Genomic DNA, 17,147 nt, shown 5'->3' on the forward strand with positions numbered 1-17,147 from the left:
AAATATATTGACGGTGAGGTAACATTTAGATTAAATTATCCGGGTTTGCGGCTAAATATTTAAATTAAAATAGTTCAAAGCATTAGAGTTTTAAAACCGTTAGAGTTGTTGTCCGTGGCGATCGTGTGCAGTAAAAACAGGGGCTGTAGAGCACAGGCAAAATAAAATCATCGTTATTTGCTTTTGAGCACAAGGTACTGACATGTTAACGCTGTAAAATTTTTAACATTTTGACAGCGTGCGTCGTGGTTCAACCACCTTAATTCGCGGAGCGATTTGAGAGGCTCGGATAGGGACGATTAAAAGTGGTCCAAGACAGGACAGCACGCTGTGTTCCGCGCATCAGGCGCATCACTGTGCTGTAATAACCCCTTTCAAGGCGCTTGGTATGGAAACCACCAGTTCCGAGCAGAGCACGGGTCGTGAATTGCGTTGCAACAGTAGCGCACACTGACCCAAAGAACCACCGCAGCGAGTTCGTTGAGATTCGGCAACCGGGTCCGGAGCCAGCGCGATTGAGAGCCGGTAAGAGAGGCTTGGTGCCGCTGTCGGATACGGGGAGGGAGACAGGTTTTCAGGAGTGAAGTATTACACATGAACGTACTAAAACCATAAGCTACACCCTGATTGATATACACTGTGGGTTTTTTGTTTATATTCTGAAGACGCCAGAACAGGTGACTGAGCTGGAGGACCAGGGAGCGTGCTGTAGTGTTTACTAAATAAAGCTGCCCTTCAGTCCGGCTTTTAAAGGGGTTGTCCTTCAAGAGTTAACGAGGGCAAATGGAGAACGTCGGGAATTATGTGAAGAAAAAAGCTGCAGAAAGGCAATATAAAGCCGAGGTGATGATAGCCGGAGAGCAGCTCAGGTAAAAATAAATGATCTTTCCCCTTGCATAGTATTGCCGCTTTATTATTTAACAGAAAACCATTGTTTTAGACACGGAAACCAGTCAGCTAGTATTGCTATAGACTTTACCTGATGAGGAATGTAAGTTTTTGCCGATTTTGTGAGCTATGCTCTCTGATTATTGTAGCGAATACATGTTGGGATACCCCTGTTTTTTTAAATAAACCTTATGTAGATACAGCCTAGGAATGAACTCTTTGTCAACAATGTTGTGTGCTCGTACTACAGTATATCTTGTTGCCTAAAGGCACCGTCTGTTCCTAACAAACTTTGCGAAAGTAGTGATCATTAAGGTTTTGCGCATGTAATACGAACATAAGGGAGCAGCTGTACCTACTGTAAGAACACCACCTTGCTTTTGAAGCGCACATCTCCAGTAAAAGATCAAAGATTTTTACCCTCAGCGACCCTACTAGACGCAAACTACAGCTCTTGCGCATTTTCAGTATTGCGCTAAGACACGTCCAACAGCATCGATATTGTGACCGGGACATGCTTAATTAAGAGCAGAAATAAGCATTAAATATTATGTTCTGACTATTCACTGTTTCGCCGAAAGTATACGGCCAGAAAATGTGCTCTGTGAATACTTCTGCAGTTCACTTGTTCACTTATTCACTCGTTGCTCTCCTGCATGCCTTTTAACAGTCTAACCAACTGTGCCCAAGGCTTCTAAACTGCTTTTACTGCACAACAACGCATGCTATTTGTGAAACATGTGGCTCTATGCCGGTGATGTCGCCTGAACTAGCAGTGTCCCATTTTAATTAAAAAAATGTGTTTAAAATTTGTTAAACTGATAAAATATTGCATATGTTTTATGGTTTGGTAGACAAAATAGACAGTTGCATAAATGGCTTTAATTAAAAATGACATTTGATTTTTAAATATCCCATTGGGTGTCTCTTTTCTGTGTTAAACATTACACACACTTATATCTTTTACAATTCTCATATATATATATATGTTTGTCTAGTGAGAAAATAAGGACCTGAAGGAGAGGGAAACAATGTTCATAGTGTATCCAGTACGTAGGTGGTAAAGGTGTTTGAAGGAATGAAGGAATTCTGTGTTGGCAGCATCAGTCAGACATTATCCCACATTCCCCCCTGTTTCACAACTATTCTTCTTTTCTCCTTCTGCTCTGTCCCAGGCTCCGGCTGCATGATGGCAAGCTTATCAAAGACAGGCGGTGCTACCTGCGCACCTACCCCAACTGCTTTGTTGCCAAGGAAGCCATCGACTGGCTCATAGCTCACAAGGAAGCTCCTGACCGGGAGACAGCTGTCCGCCTCATGCAGCATCTAATGGCCCATGACATTGTGCACCACGGTACAGTGCTTTCAGTGCAATAACATGCGCCTGTCCAGCCTTTTTACTGCACAGTGAAGCTTCCACATCACAGGACGTAAAGTACTGTATTCTCCTTTCACCACAGACAGTTGCCTTACAGACATGTCCTTTATTGCTTTCTTGTTTCACTTGTTTTGGCTCGTTTGTCAATCTTTCATCGTTTCAAAGGGTCCGTACCCGACACCCACGAGACCCCGAAGATGGGTGTGTGAAGCACACTGCCCGGCCACGTTGTTGAAGCAAATTTCAACCAGCACCTATACCACCCTGCAACTCACAACTGGCTACCCACTGAAGCTCAGTAGGTGTGAGCCTGGCCAGTACCTGGTTGGGAGACCTCATAGGAAAGCTAAGGCTGCTGCTGGAAGAGGTGTAAGGGAGGCCTGTAGGGGGTGCTCACCCTGCAGTCTGTGTGGGTCCTAATGCCCCAGTATAGTGACGGGGACACTGTACTGTAAAAAGGCGCCATTCTTAGGGAGAGACATAAAACCGAGGTCCTAACTCTCTGTGGTCATTAAAAATCCCAGGGTGTTTCTCAAAAAGGGTAGGGGTGTTTCCCTGGTATCCTGGCCAAGTCTCCTCCTGGCCTTGACCAATCATGGCCTCCCCATCTCTGAACTGGCTTCATGATTCTGCGCTCCCTCCCAGTGATAGGCGGTGTGTGGGGAGCGTACTGGTGCACTATGGCTGTCGTAGCATCATCCAGGTGGGGGCTGCACATTGGTCGTGGTGGAGGAGAGTTCCCTTTACTTCTAAAGCACTTTGAGTGGAGAGTCCAGTAAAGAGCTATATAAGTGTAAGGGTTTGGTATTACATTTCCAAGCAGCAGCCAAATGAGATCTTCGGATCAATGAGCCGCTACCAATCAAATGAGCGACTGGGCCAAACAGCCTCCTCTAGTTTCTAACTGTGTTTTCTTACCAGCTTTCTTTTTCTGCCTGTCTTTGTTTCAAGGCCAGATCAGAGCTCGGACTGGAGTTTTCCAGACACACAAGATTGGTGCGTTCTTTCTGCGTTGCACCCTCGTTCACTATGTTGGGGTTGCTCAAAGGTGTGTGAGGTGAGCCTCCCCTCAGACACCTTTAAGGCACAGGGGTTATACTCGGGAAGAAAGGCGCAGTGGTTCCTCAGCTTCTCAGCTGCGGCCCAGCTTGCCAGCTGACCTGCTGTGTGTCAGTCTTGAGCAAGTGTCTTCACATCCTTGCGCTTTGTTCTCTGCGTGAAACGCGTGTGTCTCGGCTCTTATTCCTCCTCAGGGTTTCCCAATTCCTACTTGACTTGTTTTCCAAGAGTTTCAGTGGTGCCCCCTAAATAATTCCCAGAGCCAGCAGGGAGTGGTGGGACATTTTTGTCACGATTGGAGTCCCTCCTCCTTAAGGGCGCTCCGGCTCTTTTCACCTAATTTTGTGCACCCGCCTCTTGTTCCAGCTTCCTTCCTGTCCCCCTTAAAAGCCAGACACTCGGTCAGTTCGGGGCTCTGCATCTGATTCCCATATCATGCGAGCCCGGGTCCTGATGCGTCTGGTTCCGTCATGTTTTTAAGTCTCTGTTCCTGTTCCCCCTGCCGGTTCCGACCCGGTTCCTGGTTTTAACCCGCCTGTTCCTGATGGAACGCCTGGCTTTGGACTTTGCCCGTTTTTGGGATTCCCCGTCTGGATTATCTTTGGATTGTTTGCCTCGGCCACACCTCCCCCGTGCACCAGCGCACCATGGACACGCCCCCCTGTCCTCATTCCCGTCTCCTGCATGACTTTTCTCCCCAGTTTTTCTCACTTTTCCCCGGATTGTGTCGTCCGCATAGGGTCCGGAAAGAACTGTTCCGTTACAATTTTAAATGCTGTGTAAGGCTATCGAGATATTAGAGTGAAAGATGAAGTGCTGGTTGGACTGAACATCTGGATGTCAAAATCTCAGGGCTATGGGAATCTAACTGTCTGAGCAGGACAAAGTAGTCATGAGAATTATTACAGACAGGAAACATAAGATATGAAATAACCCCAAAATACATGATTCATGATTTTAACATTTAAAACATCAACTTATACATTTTAATAATAACATAATTATTACATTATAATATTAATTAATTATTCAAAAAGCTAGGTTGACCATGTAGACAAAACAGCAGCTGTGCCCTGCTTTATGATGAATAGCAGGTTGATCAATGTCCGTCTCTTTAATGTAAAACATATATTCTGTACTGTATTTTAGTCTTTTGCTTCCTTTGCATTTACACTTAATGTAAAACTTGGAAAAAGGTGCATTCTGAGCTAGTAGTGGTAGTAACAATAATTATACTACTGCGCTACTGCTGCTACTACTAACTGCTACTACTAATAAGGAGATAGAAGATAGATAAAAGACATCAAATGCAATTTATAATATAGTAGCTGCAGCTATTACATCTCATCTTTAATGTTATTTTTCACACTGGACCCCAGCTAAACAGCGACGTAATGTTGTATTTCAAGTGCTTTTCCTCAGGAGAGGCTGAACGAGAGGGGAGGCTCTGGAGGAGATGTACTTGTATCATTGCTGCACTCATGCAGCACAAGGTCATGGACAACACGTAGAAAGACAATCAGGGCATAAGAGCACAATAAAACAAATCCAATCTACTTGTCTCATACTACCACACTTTCAGCTCCCCTTATATTCATACATCTTGTATGATATTTATGCGGTCATACTGTAGTATAATGATGTCCTGACTTATGAAAATGAAAATATATCACATTTAATAATTATTGTATATGCTATGCATATACTGTATTTTGATGCTAATGCATAATAAATCTGTTTATTTAATTAAGACATTTCTTAACTAAAAACTACAGTAGCTCATGTTTAGTGACAAATTCTTTTTTTTTTCTTGCACATTCGAAGCTTCATTCTCTGTTTTCTATTATTTAGTCTCGCTTCGTGTTGGCACAACACACATTGCACAAGGCACATTCTCCCCCTAAGAGCTGTTTGGCCCAGCGCAGTATAAATAAGATACCGTGCTTGGCCAGTATCTGCAGCTCAGCCACACCTGGAAAATAAGCAATTAATTCAGCCTGTTCAGGCCTCAGACACTTGCTTTTTTTTCTCCCACTCAGGAGTGAAACTGCTGCCACAGTTTAAAAGAATGCGCTGCTCCGTATCTTTCTGGTTGATTTAGGGAAACTGCAATTAGATTTTTTTATAAGAACTGGCATCACTTAAAGCCACTTCTTCACAGTGTTTTGTTCATTCTCAGTGTGTATTTAGTTATAAGGAGGCTCTAAAAAAGCTCCCTTGACTGATCTTTTTCTCTGGCTGGTGCACTAATTGCTGCTCTCCCCCACATAGTGGATTTCTATGATCGCAGGGCCCTGTCTGTCCTCTGACGGTGTTTTTGTCCTCTTCTCCACACAGTGTGTGACAGGCATTCTGAATACAAGGATGCTAAGCTGTTGTACCGCTTTCGCAAAGATGACGGGACCTCTCCTTTCAACACGGAGGTGAAGGTGTTCATGAGAGGACAGAGCCTTTACGAGCGGTAAAAGTCCATTTACACTTCTTTGGAATTTCTGCACAGCTGCCTTTGATCTCCATGTCCGCTCACAGCTACCCACCGTTGTTCAGTATGACCTGGGGATGCTTTCCTGGCTGGGATGAACAAGAGACACAGACGCTACCCAGTGAAACAAGAGCTGTGTATTGTATTGGGCGGGAAAGCCAAGCAGCCGACTTGAATAAATTGGGATTTTTAATAAGGGATGTGGGATATCAATGGTTAGCCTAGTGACATGGTGGTTGATGTTGCTGATTCACTGCTCTGGGGTCCTGGGCTCAGTTCCATACTAGGCACCTTATGTGAAGTTGCATGTTTTCATGGTAACACAAAATTGGGAGGAACTATCCATCAAAATAGCCCAAAATAGCCCCCTTTTGTGGTGCCTCCATCTATGATATTACTTCTGAAAATGTTATAAAAATCACAGTCTGCCCCACTCTTCCTCATGTTCATCTACTCTGCTTTCGCAGCTGCCCCTTGGCTAAAATCAGTCCGCATGGTGGTCCTAACTTTCCTGTCATGTGGGTTAAGCCAAAACTCTTTATGCCTAATTTAATCAATAAATATTCTTAACATGTTTTCTGATTGGGTGTCATTATTCCTCATGAACCTGTGAATGTGTTCGGTTCTTGATTCCTTCAAGTTGTGTGTGTGTGTGGGGAGAGGCCTATGTCAGAGGATCCACTGAGAAATAAGCTGCTATATATTTGTTCCCAGATCAGTGAAATTGATTTTGAAACCTTTTGCTTCAGTGGAAAAAAAATTCAAACTTCCAATAAACTCTAGCTTAGACCTAATCATAGACAACTGATTTTTTTTGTTAAAAATATAGATTTCATTTTCTCCTGCTTTAAGAGACATACTTTAAGAGGCCAGGGAGGTGTTGAAAAACACCTTGTGTGTTCACCTCAGGAATTCGCACTCTTGTGCTTACGATTAATGGAGCTGAACAGGTGGAGAGGAGATTCTGAACAGCTGAAGTGCCTCAGAATTTCCAGGGCTCATGAGTAAATATTTAAGACTTCCAAGGGCAGCTTACAAAGTGTGTGTTGTTCCAAAACAGAGCCCATTCCTCCCAAATTATATTTCTGTGAAACATATTTGAGCTTTCTGCTTTTCAAGCCTATGGTTTTTTGAGCTTGACTTTCATTGCATACGTCTGGAAATACTGTAACCTCCAGCAAATTGGAAGTTCGGCCTTCTATGGAGCACAAAGTGCCCTGAGATGCTTTACCTGTGGTGTGTCTAATCCCACCAGCCTGGTCGCAGGCAAGGACTCCATCATGAAGGAGCACGAGGAGAAAGGGGTGAAGTATCAGAGGGCCTTTCCTGGCTTTGAGATGATCGACTGGCTGCTGCACAGCGGAGAGATCCCCAACAGGAGGGAGGGTGTGGATCTGTGCCGCACCCTGCTGGACCACGGCATCGTTCAGCACGGTAAGCTGGCAGCCCAGGGCCAGAGCAGCAGGGTGGCAGAAGACGAGGCCCGTTTCAAAAGGCAAAGACTTGTTTGTTATCCGTCCTAAAGCAGTCTGTCAGGTCTTAGTCATTCTCATTCATGTGTCCTGTGAGATTTGTCTGGGACCGGGCTCAAAAAACAAGAGGCATCTCTTCAGTTTGTCTCCCTTGATCAGCCAACGGCAGTGTAGCGATCCCAAAATGAACGATCCGAAAGAAACAGTGCAGTTCCGGCCTGCGCCAAGTCCCTTTCTTCCTGAGGCCTGGGAGTCAGTTCTGCGCTGCCCCCTGTTTCCCTACAGTGGCCCTCAGGCACCACTTCTTTGACAGCGGCCTGCTGTACCAGTTCTGCATCAACTTCCGCCGCCGCCGCCGCCTGGCGGAGCTGCTGAGCGAGAGCGAGAGCCGGGGGGCGCCGCTGGGGCAGGAGGAGGCTTCGGACAGCCCCTTCACCCTCCGCAAGACTGCCCCCGAGGAGGGCAACACCAGCTTCCTGTCAGGTCAGCGCGTCCGCCTGCTCACGCCCACTTCATTTGGGCTGCCCGAAGACTCACAGGCTATTAGGCCACAAAATGTGTTACTTTTGAAAGGGGGTGTAGGCCTTCTATAAGCACTGTACCTACCTGGGCATCATGGGCCTCCTCCTTAACATGCACAGCTTATAAGGGCTAAAAAAGTTGCATTGTGAAAGCTGTGCACAGAGAAGCCATGACAGTATACTGTACCATAGGCCTGTGGAGGATCTCTTTCTGCGTTTAACACAAGTGGGCACCGACCCTTATCGTACCATTGCAGGTGGTGCTTAGGAGCTGTCATAGACCAAAAAAGCCATCATGCAGTGACTGTGTGCTGTATACTATATTCCTCGTGTGAACATGACAGGTTCTTGGGGCATTACAGACATGGGATCTGTAAGTGAAAGAATAACATGAGGGGATTGTGAGTTTGAGTGTGTATTGCCTTCATTTATAGGAACTAAGCCACTAACTGTGTAACTATTCCACTCTCCCAAGGGAAATGGGTGCTGAAGAGTGTGTCTCTGTTCCTCCACACAGTTCAGCCCAATAAGGAGATCAAACTGGTGTCAGCAGTGCGGAGAAGCAGCACGACCTCACTGTCAGGAGGAGCAGGTGGCTACTTTTCCATCCCTCCCAGCTTCAACAACGCAGCTCCGGTGAAGTGCAATCCTAAATCAGGTCAGCACTGATTACTCTCTTATTACGAGTTTGATGGTTACTAGATTCTTGTTTCTCTTCTCTACAGATAACGTACCATCCGCTGTTTGGTGTTTTCTTTGTGAAACAGCACTGCTACTTGAGAAGACATTGTAGATTCTTTTAGTGTCATAATGGATGAACCTGGGAGGCATGATGGCACAGTGTTTAGCATTGCTGCCTCTCAGTGCTGAGGCCCTGGGTTTAATTCCTGGGGTGCTATCTGTGTGGAGTCTGCATGTTCTCCCCAGGTTTGTGAGGGGTTTCCTCTGGGTGCTCTGGTTTCCTGCCATAGTCCAAAGACAGGCTGGTAGGTTAATTGGCTCCTGGTGTGAGTGTGTGCGTGTCTGTCTTTCTGACTGTGGGTGCTCTGTAATAGACTGGTGTCAGGTCCAGGTTCTATCCTGTCTTGTACTTATTGCTTACTGGGACAGGCTCCGGCACCTCCACGACCCTGCACTGGGTAAAGTGGTTAGAAAATAGGTGGATACCCATTGAATTGGATAAAATACAGACTGGTGACACGGAACTGGTTTCTGACAGCCTAGATCAATCACGAACACCTCAGGTTTAGATTAACTTTATACTACAGATGTGGAAACAACAATGATCAGGATGATGACTTGTCAGACGGAAGAAAAACCTGAAATATGTTTTTCTTTTCATCCCATACAAGACCTGCAGTACAGTATATACTTGTAACTAAAATAAGTATTTCTTATATGCATTGGTTACTTAGGAAATTCTCTCAGTAGTAAGAAAACTTTCTCTTTCTAGTGCTGAAGAAAAAGGTAACAATAGAGGAGTTAATGGACGCTGGAGCTCCTTACATGAGGAAGAGTATCACAGTGAGTAGTGTGAGATATTGACAGTAATGCCTTCTATTTGAAATGCTTTCCAAGTACTGTACTGTATATATACTTTTGGTTTCTGAAAATGTCTACACCTGGGAGTATAATCCCTGTGCTCCTCATTACCGGGTAACAGCTAACCTGAGATGATGATGATTATTATTATTATTATTATTATTATTATTATTATTATTATTATTAACATTATGGTTATATACTGTTCTAATTGGAACATCCTCTCCAGCAGAAAAGACCTAGTTTTTTCTGTGGATGACCTATCTGTGCTTAAATGTTCTTTCACATTTCATCTTACTGCATACCACAAGACATTTATTATGTACAGTTTCACTGTATGCCTGCCATTTTAGGATTCTGATGTTGGGTACAGTGTACATGACTGTTTCTGGGAACAGAACATTACCTGTATATATTGGGCTGAGTAGGTACTTTTTACCCATCTACATGTCATCTTGAACGATGTAATTATTCAGGCAAGGTGTTCAGTGGGCTCTGCGTTTAAAAGGTCCTGTCGAATCGTGTTTTGCCTGATTTATATATTGTTCATGAAGCTGTCAAAGCACCATTCAGAACACTTTCTGCAAAACCAATCTTCACCTGCCGTTGCTTAGCAACAAGGTAGTTTGAAAGGTGATAAAACATTCTTTAATGCAGCAGGAGCCATGAACACATTTCATTCTAATAAACGTGTGGCATCCTAGGATTAACACCCAGAATGTAAATAGGATCATTCAAGCCCTGGAAAGACTGCTGGTAACGAAATAGCAGTTTTGGTTTTCTTCAGTTTCATTGGGTCTCACATCTTAAAGAAGCCACATTGAAAAGCTCTTAAATTCACTTGAGCAGCGCTGAACCAGGTGTCTGTCCTGCCTTAGTCTCCTTTGTCACCTATTTTGGTTGCAACCAATTTCTAATAATTCAGGGACCAGCTGAGAGCCACTCTCTTCCTTTTTGTTTCTGCTTTCACAACTAAGTCATTGTAACTGCTGTGCACTAAGCGTCTGGCTTCAGAAAATCTGTGCTGTAGCTGTGTAGTTGCCAGGCCAGTTAGCAAACACCATCTGTCCAGTTTGTCTTCCCCTTGTTTAACAAAGTGTTGCTCCACGGTAGCTGTCAACAAGTGACAGGCAGCCCAAACTTCAAAAAGTTAATTGGCAAATCCTCTGACCCAGTGACTTTTGTCACCACATGCAGGCATTGGTCTGGCATTTGCCTGAGGACCAGGGGGCAGAGTGCTGCTTGCTGGCCCATCAGTACCACTTACAGCAGCACCTCAATCAGCAGAATCCACTCGGTCAAGCACTGGACCTTGCTTGTCTTCTGATTTCTGGCAATGATGTGTAACAGTGTGGTTGTATCTCGACATGGAGAATAGTTATTCAGTGTACAGGAGGTCAGCTGTGTCTTCAGCAGCTCAGTTCAGTGTCCACCAGTTTGGCGCCCAGAAACAGATTGCACTCTTGCTCAGAGAGGTGCGTGTCTTTGAAGATTGTAGGAGACGCAGTCGGCTGGGGCTTTGTGGTCCGAGGGGAGAGTCCCTGTCACGTCCAGGCTGTGGACCCTGGAAGTCCTGCAGCTGCTGCAGGGATAAAGGTAATCCTTCCCCATCCAGAATTTTGGGGTGCCAGGGGAATATCTGGGGGGAAGTCCCAAAAACACCTGACTGTGAAACAGGCAGAGCCGAATCCACTCTAACTCATACTTGTTCCTGATCAACACTGGTGCTGAAATGTTTTAATTCCTTGGCAAAGAGGAAGCAGACAATGCTAAATTGGTAACTGCAATAACCAGCTAGGAGCCAGTCTCTTGTGTTTTAAAATGCCCTGCTCACAATAATCTGGGGATATTTTTCTCTACACTTGCTGGTGTAGAGAACTTACAGTTGAATCCAGGTAGACAATGCAACAATACAGCTCATACTCTTCGCAATCTTCTCTGCACAACCTTCGGTTACTAGAGTCTACAGTACGTGTAAGGCTGTTTGAATTGTCACTATTATAATCCTGCAGGTGCTTTATCATAAAACTGAGCAAAGACCGGGTAAGAAAGGCAGGGAGGGCAGAATGGGCTCTGTTTTATAACTTTTTCATATGATCCTGTGTGCCTTAACCAGTGTATTGTGTTTCTATATCTGATCCCCAGGCTGGGCAGTTTGTGTTCCAGGTCAATGGAGTGTGTGTCCTCGACCTGGATTACAAGACCCTCAGTAGGCTCATCATGACTGGCCCTCGCATCTTGGTTGTAGAAGTGATGGAATCTCTGGAGTGAAGCAGCACTTTAGACAGGTGGTGACTCCGTGATGAAGCCTGTGTGCACCAGGTGGACTGTATATACAGTATACTGGCCATTTCATCAAGAGAGTGTTGTCTTCTGACTCTGGCTGCTACCTCTTCAAATCCCTAAGGGAGCTGGACGTTCAAGCGAAATTTTCAAGAATTAATGAACTCATGATCTGATTGTTAGTAGGAACTGCACGGGCCTCTGTGACATTTTCACACTCTTTAAATATAAATCAGGAATCTCCGATTGATTTTCGATTTTATACCACACAGTTTCGAAATAATCACAAAATGCTTAATTTGAACCTGGGGGTTATTAGTAGTTTCTTTTTTTATGTTCCCCAGTTTGGAATTGTGAATCGTTTATCAGCTTGAGCCACTACTCTCACGGCAGAACAGGAGAGATATAATATCTATACAGATCCTGCAAAACGTGCTCTACCAGGCTCTTCTCCTTATTAAAAAAGTGCAAGGAGTGAAACTGAGGCGACAGTAGATCCTGAATCAGCCACATGGGGTCGCTGTTGGGCAAATGAACTCATCCCTAATAGCACTCATGAGCTTCGAAGTGGTGATCTCCTTAGAGCACGTCCTGTGGTCCACGCCGATGCCTTTACAAGATGTTTTTTGTGTGAAAATATATTCTTTTACAGCTCTTGTTACCAACTCGGCAGTTTTCTCCCATGCCTTTATAAGGATGAAGCTCTGGAGAGTACAAACTAGCATGCTTTTATTGGTCTGTCATATTCAAAGAATAAAGATAAGATCACCTTATTGGCCATATACAATTTCTTGTAGTAGGAATTTGTCTTTTTGCATACCCCAACTTACTCTCCATGAGACACATGGGCAGGGAGTGAGAAGCTTGGGGTCAGAACACAGGGTCAGCCATTTATACGGCACCCCTGGAGCAGTTAGGGTTAAGGGCACAGAGGAGTAGGATTCCTCTGCCAGCTGCAGGATATGAACCAGCAACCTTCCAGCCACAGGCGCAGATCCTTAGCCACAGAGCCACCGCTCCGCCCCAGGGATAGGTTGGACAAATCTTTTGAAGTTTATTATATCCGGGAAAAACACAGATAAATCACCTTGTTCGGTAAAAAAAACTATCTGACAATATGGCAATGTGGATGATTTGTTGAGGGTTCTGTGTGCAAGAGACTCAAGAGATGAATCGCAGACACGCTACCAGTACCCGATCCGTACAGCCCAAATGAGAGACACACACAGCAGCTTCCTGTGGTACGAGGGCTGAATGATCTAACCTGAGAATGATGTCATAGCTTCTGTCTCTGATCACATTGTGAAGTCGTGTTACACTGTTCTCAAGTGATCGGCATGTGGGTACAGATATAAGACTGATTTACTGCAGCTTTTTATCTCTTCCTTAAACTGTTCTCGATTTAGGGAGTGATGAACTGCCTCAGGCTGGAAAACAGGAAGCATAATTTCAGTACAAGAAATAGCCCCTCTGCAATCAGATTCTCATGATATGATCAGAGATTAAGCTCATTTAAGATACACAGTTAAACTTCACATAAGATTATTACATAATCGCCTCTAATCTTATTTCTGTAATGAAATTGTATACACAGCGTTTTATCTAACGCGATTTATGATCTGTGATTCTAAACAGTGATTGAATCCCTTCTGTTTTTGGGATGCTTCTGAAAACCAGATGTTGATCTCGTGAGATGATCCTGATAGAAATAAATATCCAATCGTACAATGTATGGAGAATTCAGGTTGAGCTGTAACATTTTCACAAAATGAAGTCTATTAAAATTTGCCTTCAGACACATTCCAGGTCAAGTGTTATCTTTGCATATTGGTGTTACTGGTTTTCACAAATGTACAAAAATGCATCGGTTCTGACACATTAACAAGTGAAACTGTTGCTTTGCGTCTGCTGACAGCTACTTATTTTAACTTACATAGAATGAATTAACCCCTGTAACAAGAAAAACTCATCAACCTTGAAAGGGCAAACTGGGACTAAGTCCTAAATTGCTTACTTATGAGCCCCTTCATTACATTTCCTTTCTAAGGACTATGAACCACAAATGTATCGCTTAAAGGCTCCATTGTTAGAGTGCCGTCATGACCATTTCAAAATAATTGTAATAATGCATTATTAAATATATAAATAATGATAAGTATTAGTAATATAAGTGCTAATATTGCTTAATAAAACGTATCCTGGAGAAATATACCAAAAGACAAGCAAGTTGTTTCCCGTTATCATGAAATAGCATACTTGTTAGAAACCTTGTCAACAATAGATTTCAAAATCGCTAGAAGTTAAATGCTTCCCATAATTAAACTATAATAAAGCTAAAACGATAATAAAAGCTAAAACTACCTGAAACTACCTGTGTCTTCACGGTGTCACGGCAAAAATCTGCATGAGGGTTTCATTGCGCATAAAACAGTAAACTTGTCTTCAGGGCATGGAGCACTCAGACATACGGCGATAATCGCCTACAGGCGTTTTGCGTGAATTTTATAATCACAGGCCAGATAAAGGGTCAGCCTTCTAAGGGAAGTAGACAATCACAGATAAATTGTAGAAAAGACCAGAAAAAAACACGTTGCTGGCAGTTATTGATGCTCGCAAATTGACACATTTTGCTTGGGAGAATATAAAGTCCTCCCAAAAATACTCCGCCCATGTGCGAATTTAAGAATATGCGTCTTTCTTCCTTCGCCCACGTTACTGCCTGTACAGTAGGGTGTCGAATATCAAGTTTATACACACCGATAGAAACTCGCTCGCTGCGAAGCGTCGCAGGCGTTGTATCATGACAGCGTTGCAATGCACTGATGGTACCCCAGTGAAGGAAATACACTAAAAAGAGACGCTCACCTTCAGGTTGGTGGACTTTACTTAATTTTACTGTGGAGTTGTTTTTTTTTTGTTTCTTTTTTGTGCCCTTTTCCAGCATGATTCCGAAGAAGAAAAAGTAGCTTCTAAAGAATACACGGTCATTTCAGAACAGAGATCATGTACTGCAGCTCCAGTGAATGTACAGAAAAACAAAAACTACCGATATCAGCTAGAAAAAGGAACAAAGTTGGTTTGCTTTTAATACGTTTTCATGCCAGCGAAAGCTTTCTTCTTTGCATAGCGTGTATAGTTTAAGATGAGTAATAGTTGGTGAGATTTTGAGTCCTCACCCTCCGATTAATTTCCACAGGTAGGAACTTGGGAGTTGTGGGTTAGGTAACTGCACCGTACTTCGGGTCGTCATGGTTTTTGGACATACGCCCTTGGTAAACAGCGCACCTCCAACTTTTCCTTTTCTTTTAAAATACTTTTTTTTAAATAAATTGTCGTCATTTTTATATTTACATTCGTTATTAAAATAGAGTACCATGTAGGCTCTGTGAATCTGCAGTATGTCTATGGGCAAAAACGGATTTTCTGTACAATATATTCGGCCAACTACTGAACTGTATATAGAAAATAACATCACTGTTCTGTATTTCTGTGGTTTTTGTACGTGGTCTCATTTTTTTTAAATCTAGTACAATGGTAAATATTATGAAAACGACCAACAATTTCAACTACTTTTTGATAATTTAAGCTGCATTATTATTAGTATTACTAATAAAAGTAATGATGGAAGTAGTTTTTAAGGTTACTTCTAAACATGGTTTTAAACACCGTACAAAAACAGATATTCACCATTTGCAAAAAAACAATGATATAATGGGTACCACATCAAAAAATGCTTTCTTTTTTTAGTATACGGAAGTATGCAGTGACCAACTTTTAATTAAAAAATGTTTCTTTCTGGCTTTGAATTAAGAGCAACAACAACAAAAAAAGATGAAGACAAACCAGAATTGGACATACTTGTAAATAAAATGGTCGTTTGCTTTTCAACCGATCAGATCCAGATAAGTCAATGAATTTCATTGCTATATCATTGCATGTGTTCATTTCAACATCAACATCTGTTGAAATTAGAAAAGAAACATTTCAATGGCATGGATTTTAGAATCTTCTTTTGTGCTCAATTAAAAATAAACCTCATCTTACATAAGAGATAACCAAGACAGCCTTTATCCCGAGTGCTTTCAAAATGCTGCGTAGTAAATAATTCTCAAGTAACATTTTTTGGTGTCTGGTAATGAATCCATGGCAACCCAGTGAGAAAAAAAAAGTTTAATTGCGTTGCAGTTTGCATTGGCTCTCTGACTCCCATTCTAAAACATCTTCATTGGCTCTCAATAACATTTCCAAAGTAACCCAGAGAAGATGTGATGCTACACTGATGTCTCTCGGCAGTGATTCATTAATTGCTGATGTCCACAACAATGCACTTGCATGTACTGTATATTACAGGGAAAGTTATTAAGTGGTGACTAGATTCGCCAACACTACAGCTTGAGATCTCATGTAACCAAAGTGGACGCCTGAATCATCAGCAGAATCTCAGAATGACATTGTAGAATCACTGTTCTCATTCAGCCTTCAGTGTTTTATGTATTGCATAGGCAGGTGTGATGATAACTCCACCTTTTCAGTTGATCCCACTGGAGGTCCTATTGTTCGTACCATTGCTGATCCACTATTTCAAAGTGCCCAGTGTCGATGTCCTTGCTACTCGCTAAATGCCCAAACTCCGTCATGCCTTTTACATCTCCTCAGGGAGAAGACTGTCATTGTGGATAAACTGTGGTCATGGAGTTATGGATCTCTTCACTCAAGATTAGACAGATTTCTTCCCCTCAAGGAACAGTTACTTGCCTTAATGATATCTTTGGCACATCCTTTAGAGGAGCAGTGACACATCTGTTTGGAATGGGATAATGAACCACAATAGTGCTCTCTCTGTCAGTGGAATTCACTGTGATCCTGGCTGCCTGCTCATGGGCTGCTTGGGTTCTTGGGATGACAAGCACAGACACGAAGCTCTTTCCTAGTCACCTCCCTTCTCTGTGCAGCTGAGAGAGGAGTAGATTATTGTACCACAGGTGAGGGGGCTGCCTGTCAAGCCCTGCCGGCAGAATCAGTGATTTTGGAAACCACTGGGCATCTGAGAGAAAAATGACATTTGTATCTGATGACACCACTGATATAATATGACTTGTCCATGGAGCTAGGGTCATATGTACAGTAGAGGTGATGGAGACTGGTCCGCTTTTGATCAAAATGTAAATATCTATACATTCAAGTGACAGTTTCCATGGGTTTTATAATCCTAACATGATAAATATGATCAATATTTCAGAACGTGATAAATATGATCACACATTTGTCTGCAAAACTGCAGTCAGCCCTGGATCTAGTGACAGAAATCACATTAACATCCTGTGTGGCTTCTGGTCCTGTCTCTGCCATCACTTAAGAACCAGCAGTATTTACCTCCTGCAGACAGAGCATAAGCAAGTAAGTTGTTTTACTGCTGTCTGTCAGCAAAGATAATCCTCATTGTATTTCTCAGAGAAAGTAATGAATTAAAAATTATAATGATCGAATCAATCGTTAATTGTTGATAATTAATTTTCAATAAA

The 17,147-nt window shown here is 43.0% G+C and overlaps 2 protein-coding genes across 6 annotated transcripts in view; both read left to right on the forward strand.

Moving 5' to 3' along the window:
- The first annotated feature begins 297 nt into the window (after positions 1 to 297).
- LOC102696535 (DEP domain-containing mTOR-interacting protein) lies at positions 298 to 13,425 on the forward strand. Of its 3 annotated transcripts, none has more exons than XM_015364764.2 (9): positions 298 to 525; positions 2,064 to 2,242; positions 5,663 to 5,786; positions 7,063 to 7,241; positions 7,565 to 7,762; positions 8,318 to 8,458; positions 9,254 to 9,324; positions 10,834 to 10,938; positions 11,488 to 13,425. In XM_015364764.2, exons 2-9 carry the CDS (start codon positions 2,206 to 2,208, stop codon positions 11,611 to 11,613), a joined length of 981 nt encoding a protein of 326 aa, XP_015220250.2. In that variant the 5' UTR covers positions 298 to 525; positions 2,064 to 2,205; the 3' UTR covers positions 11,614 to 13,425. The 3 variants fall into 3 exon arrangements, with proteins under 3 accessions (XP_015220250.2, XP_006639558.2, XP_069035681.1); XM_006639495.3 differs by lacking the exon at positions 298 to 525 and adding an exon at positions 710 to 869; XM_069179580.1 differs by lacking the exon at positions 298 to 525 and adding an exon at positions 710 to 869 and having other exon boundaries at positions 10,841 to 10,938; positions 11,488 to 11,577.
- Positions 13,426 to 14,332: 907 nt separating this feature from the next.
- Positions 14,333 to 17,147, forward strand: part of LOC102687511 (collagen alpha-1(XX) chain) — a 69,435-nt gene continuing 66,620 nt past the window's right edge. For all 3 annotated transcript variants that reach the window (XM_069179402.1, XM_069179404.1, XM_069179403.1), the window contains exon 1: positions 14,333 to 14,496. The gene's annotated coding sequence lies outside the window, so the exon portion shown is untranslated. The remainder of the gene's footprint in view (positions 14,497 to 17,147) is intronic.

The sequence above is a fragment of the Lepisosteus oculatus genome, chromosome 16 (assembly GCF_040954835.1).
Source record: "Lepisosteus oculatus isolate fLepOcu1 chromosome 16, fLepOcu1.hap2, whole genome shotgun sequence".
Classification (NCBI taxonomy): domain Eukaryota; kingdom Metazoa; phylum Chordata; class Actinopteri; order Semionotiformes; family Lepisosteidae; genus Lepisosteus; species Lepisosteus oculatus.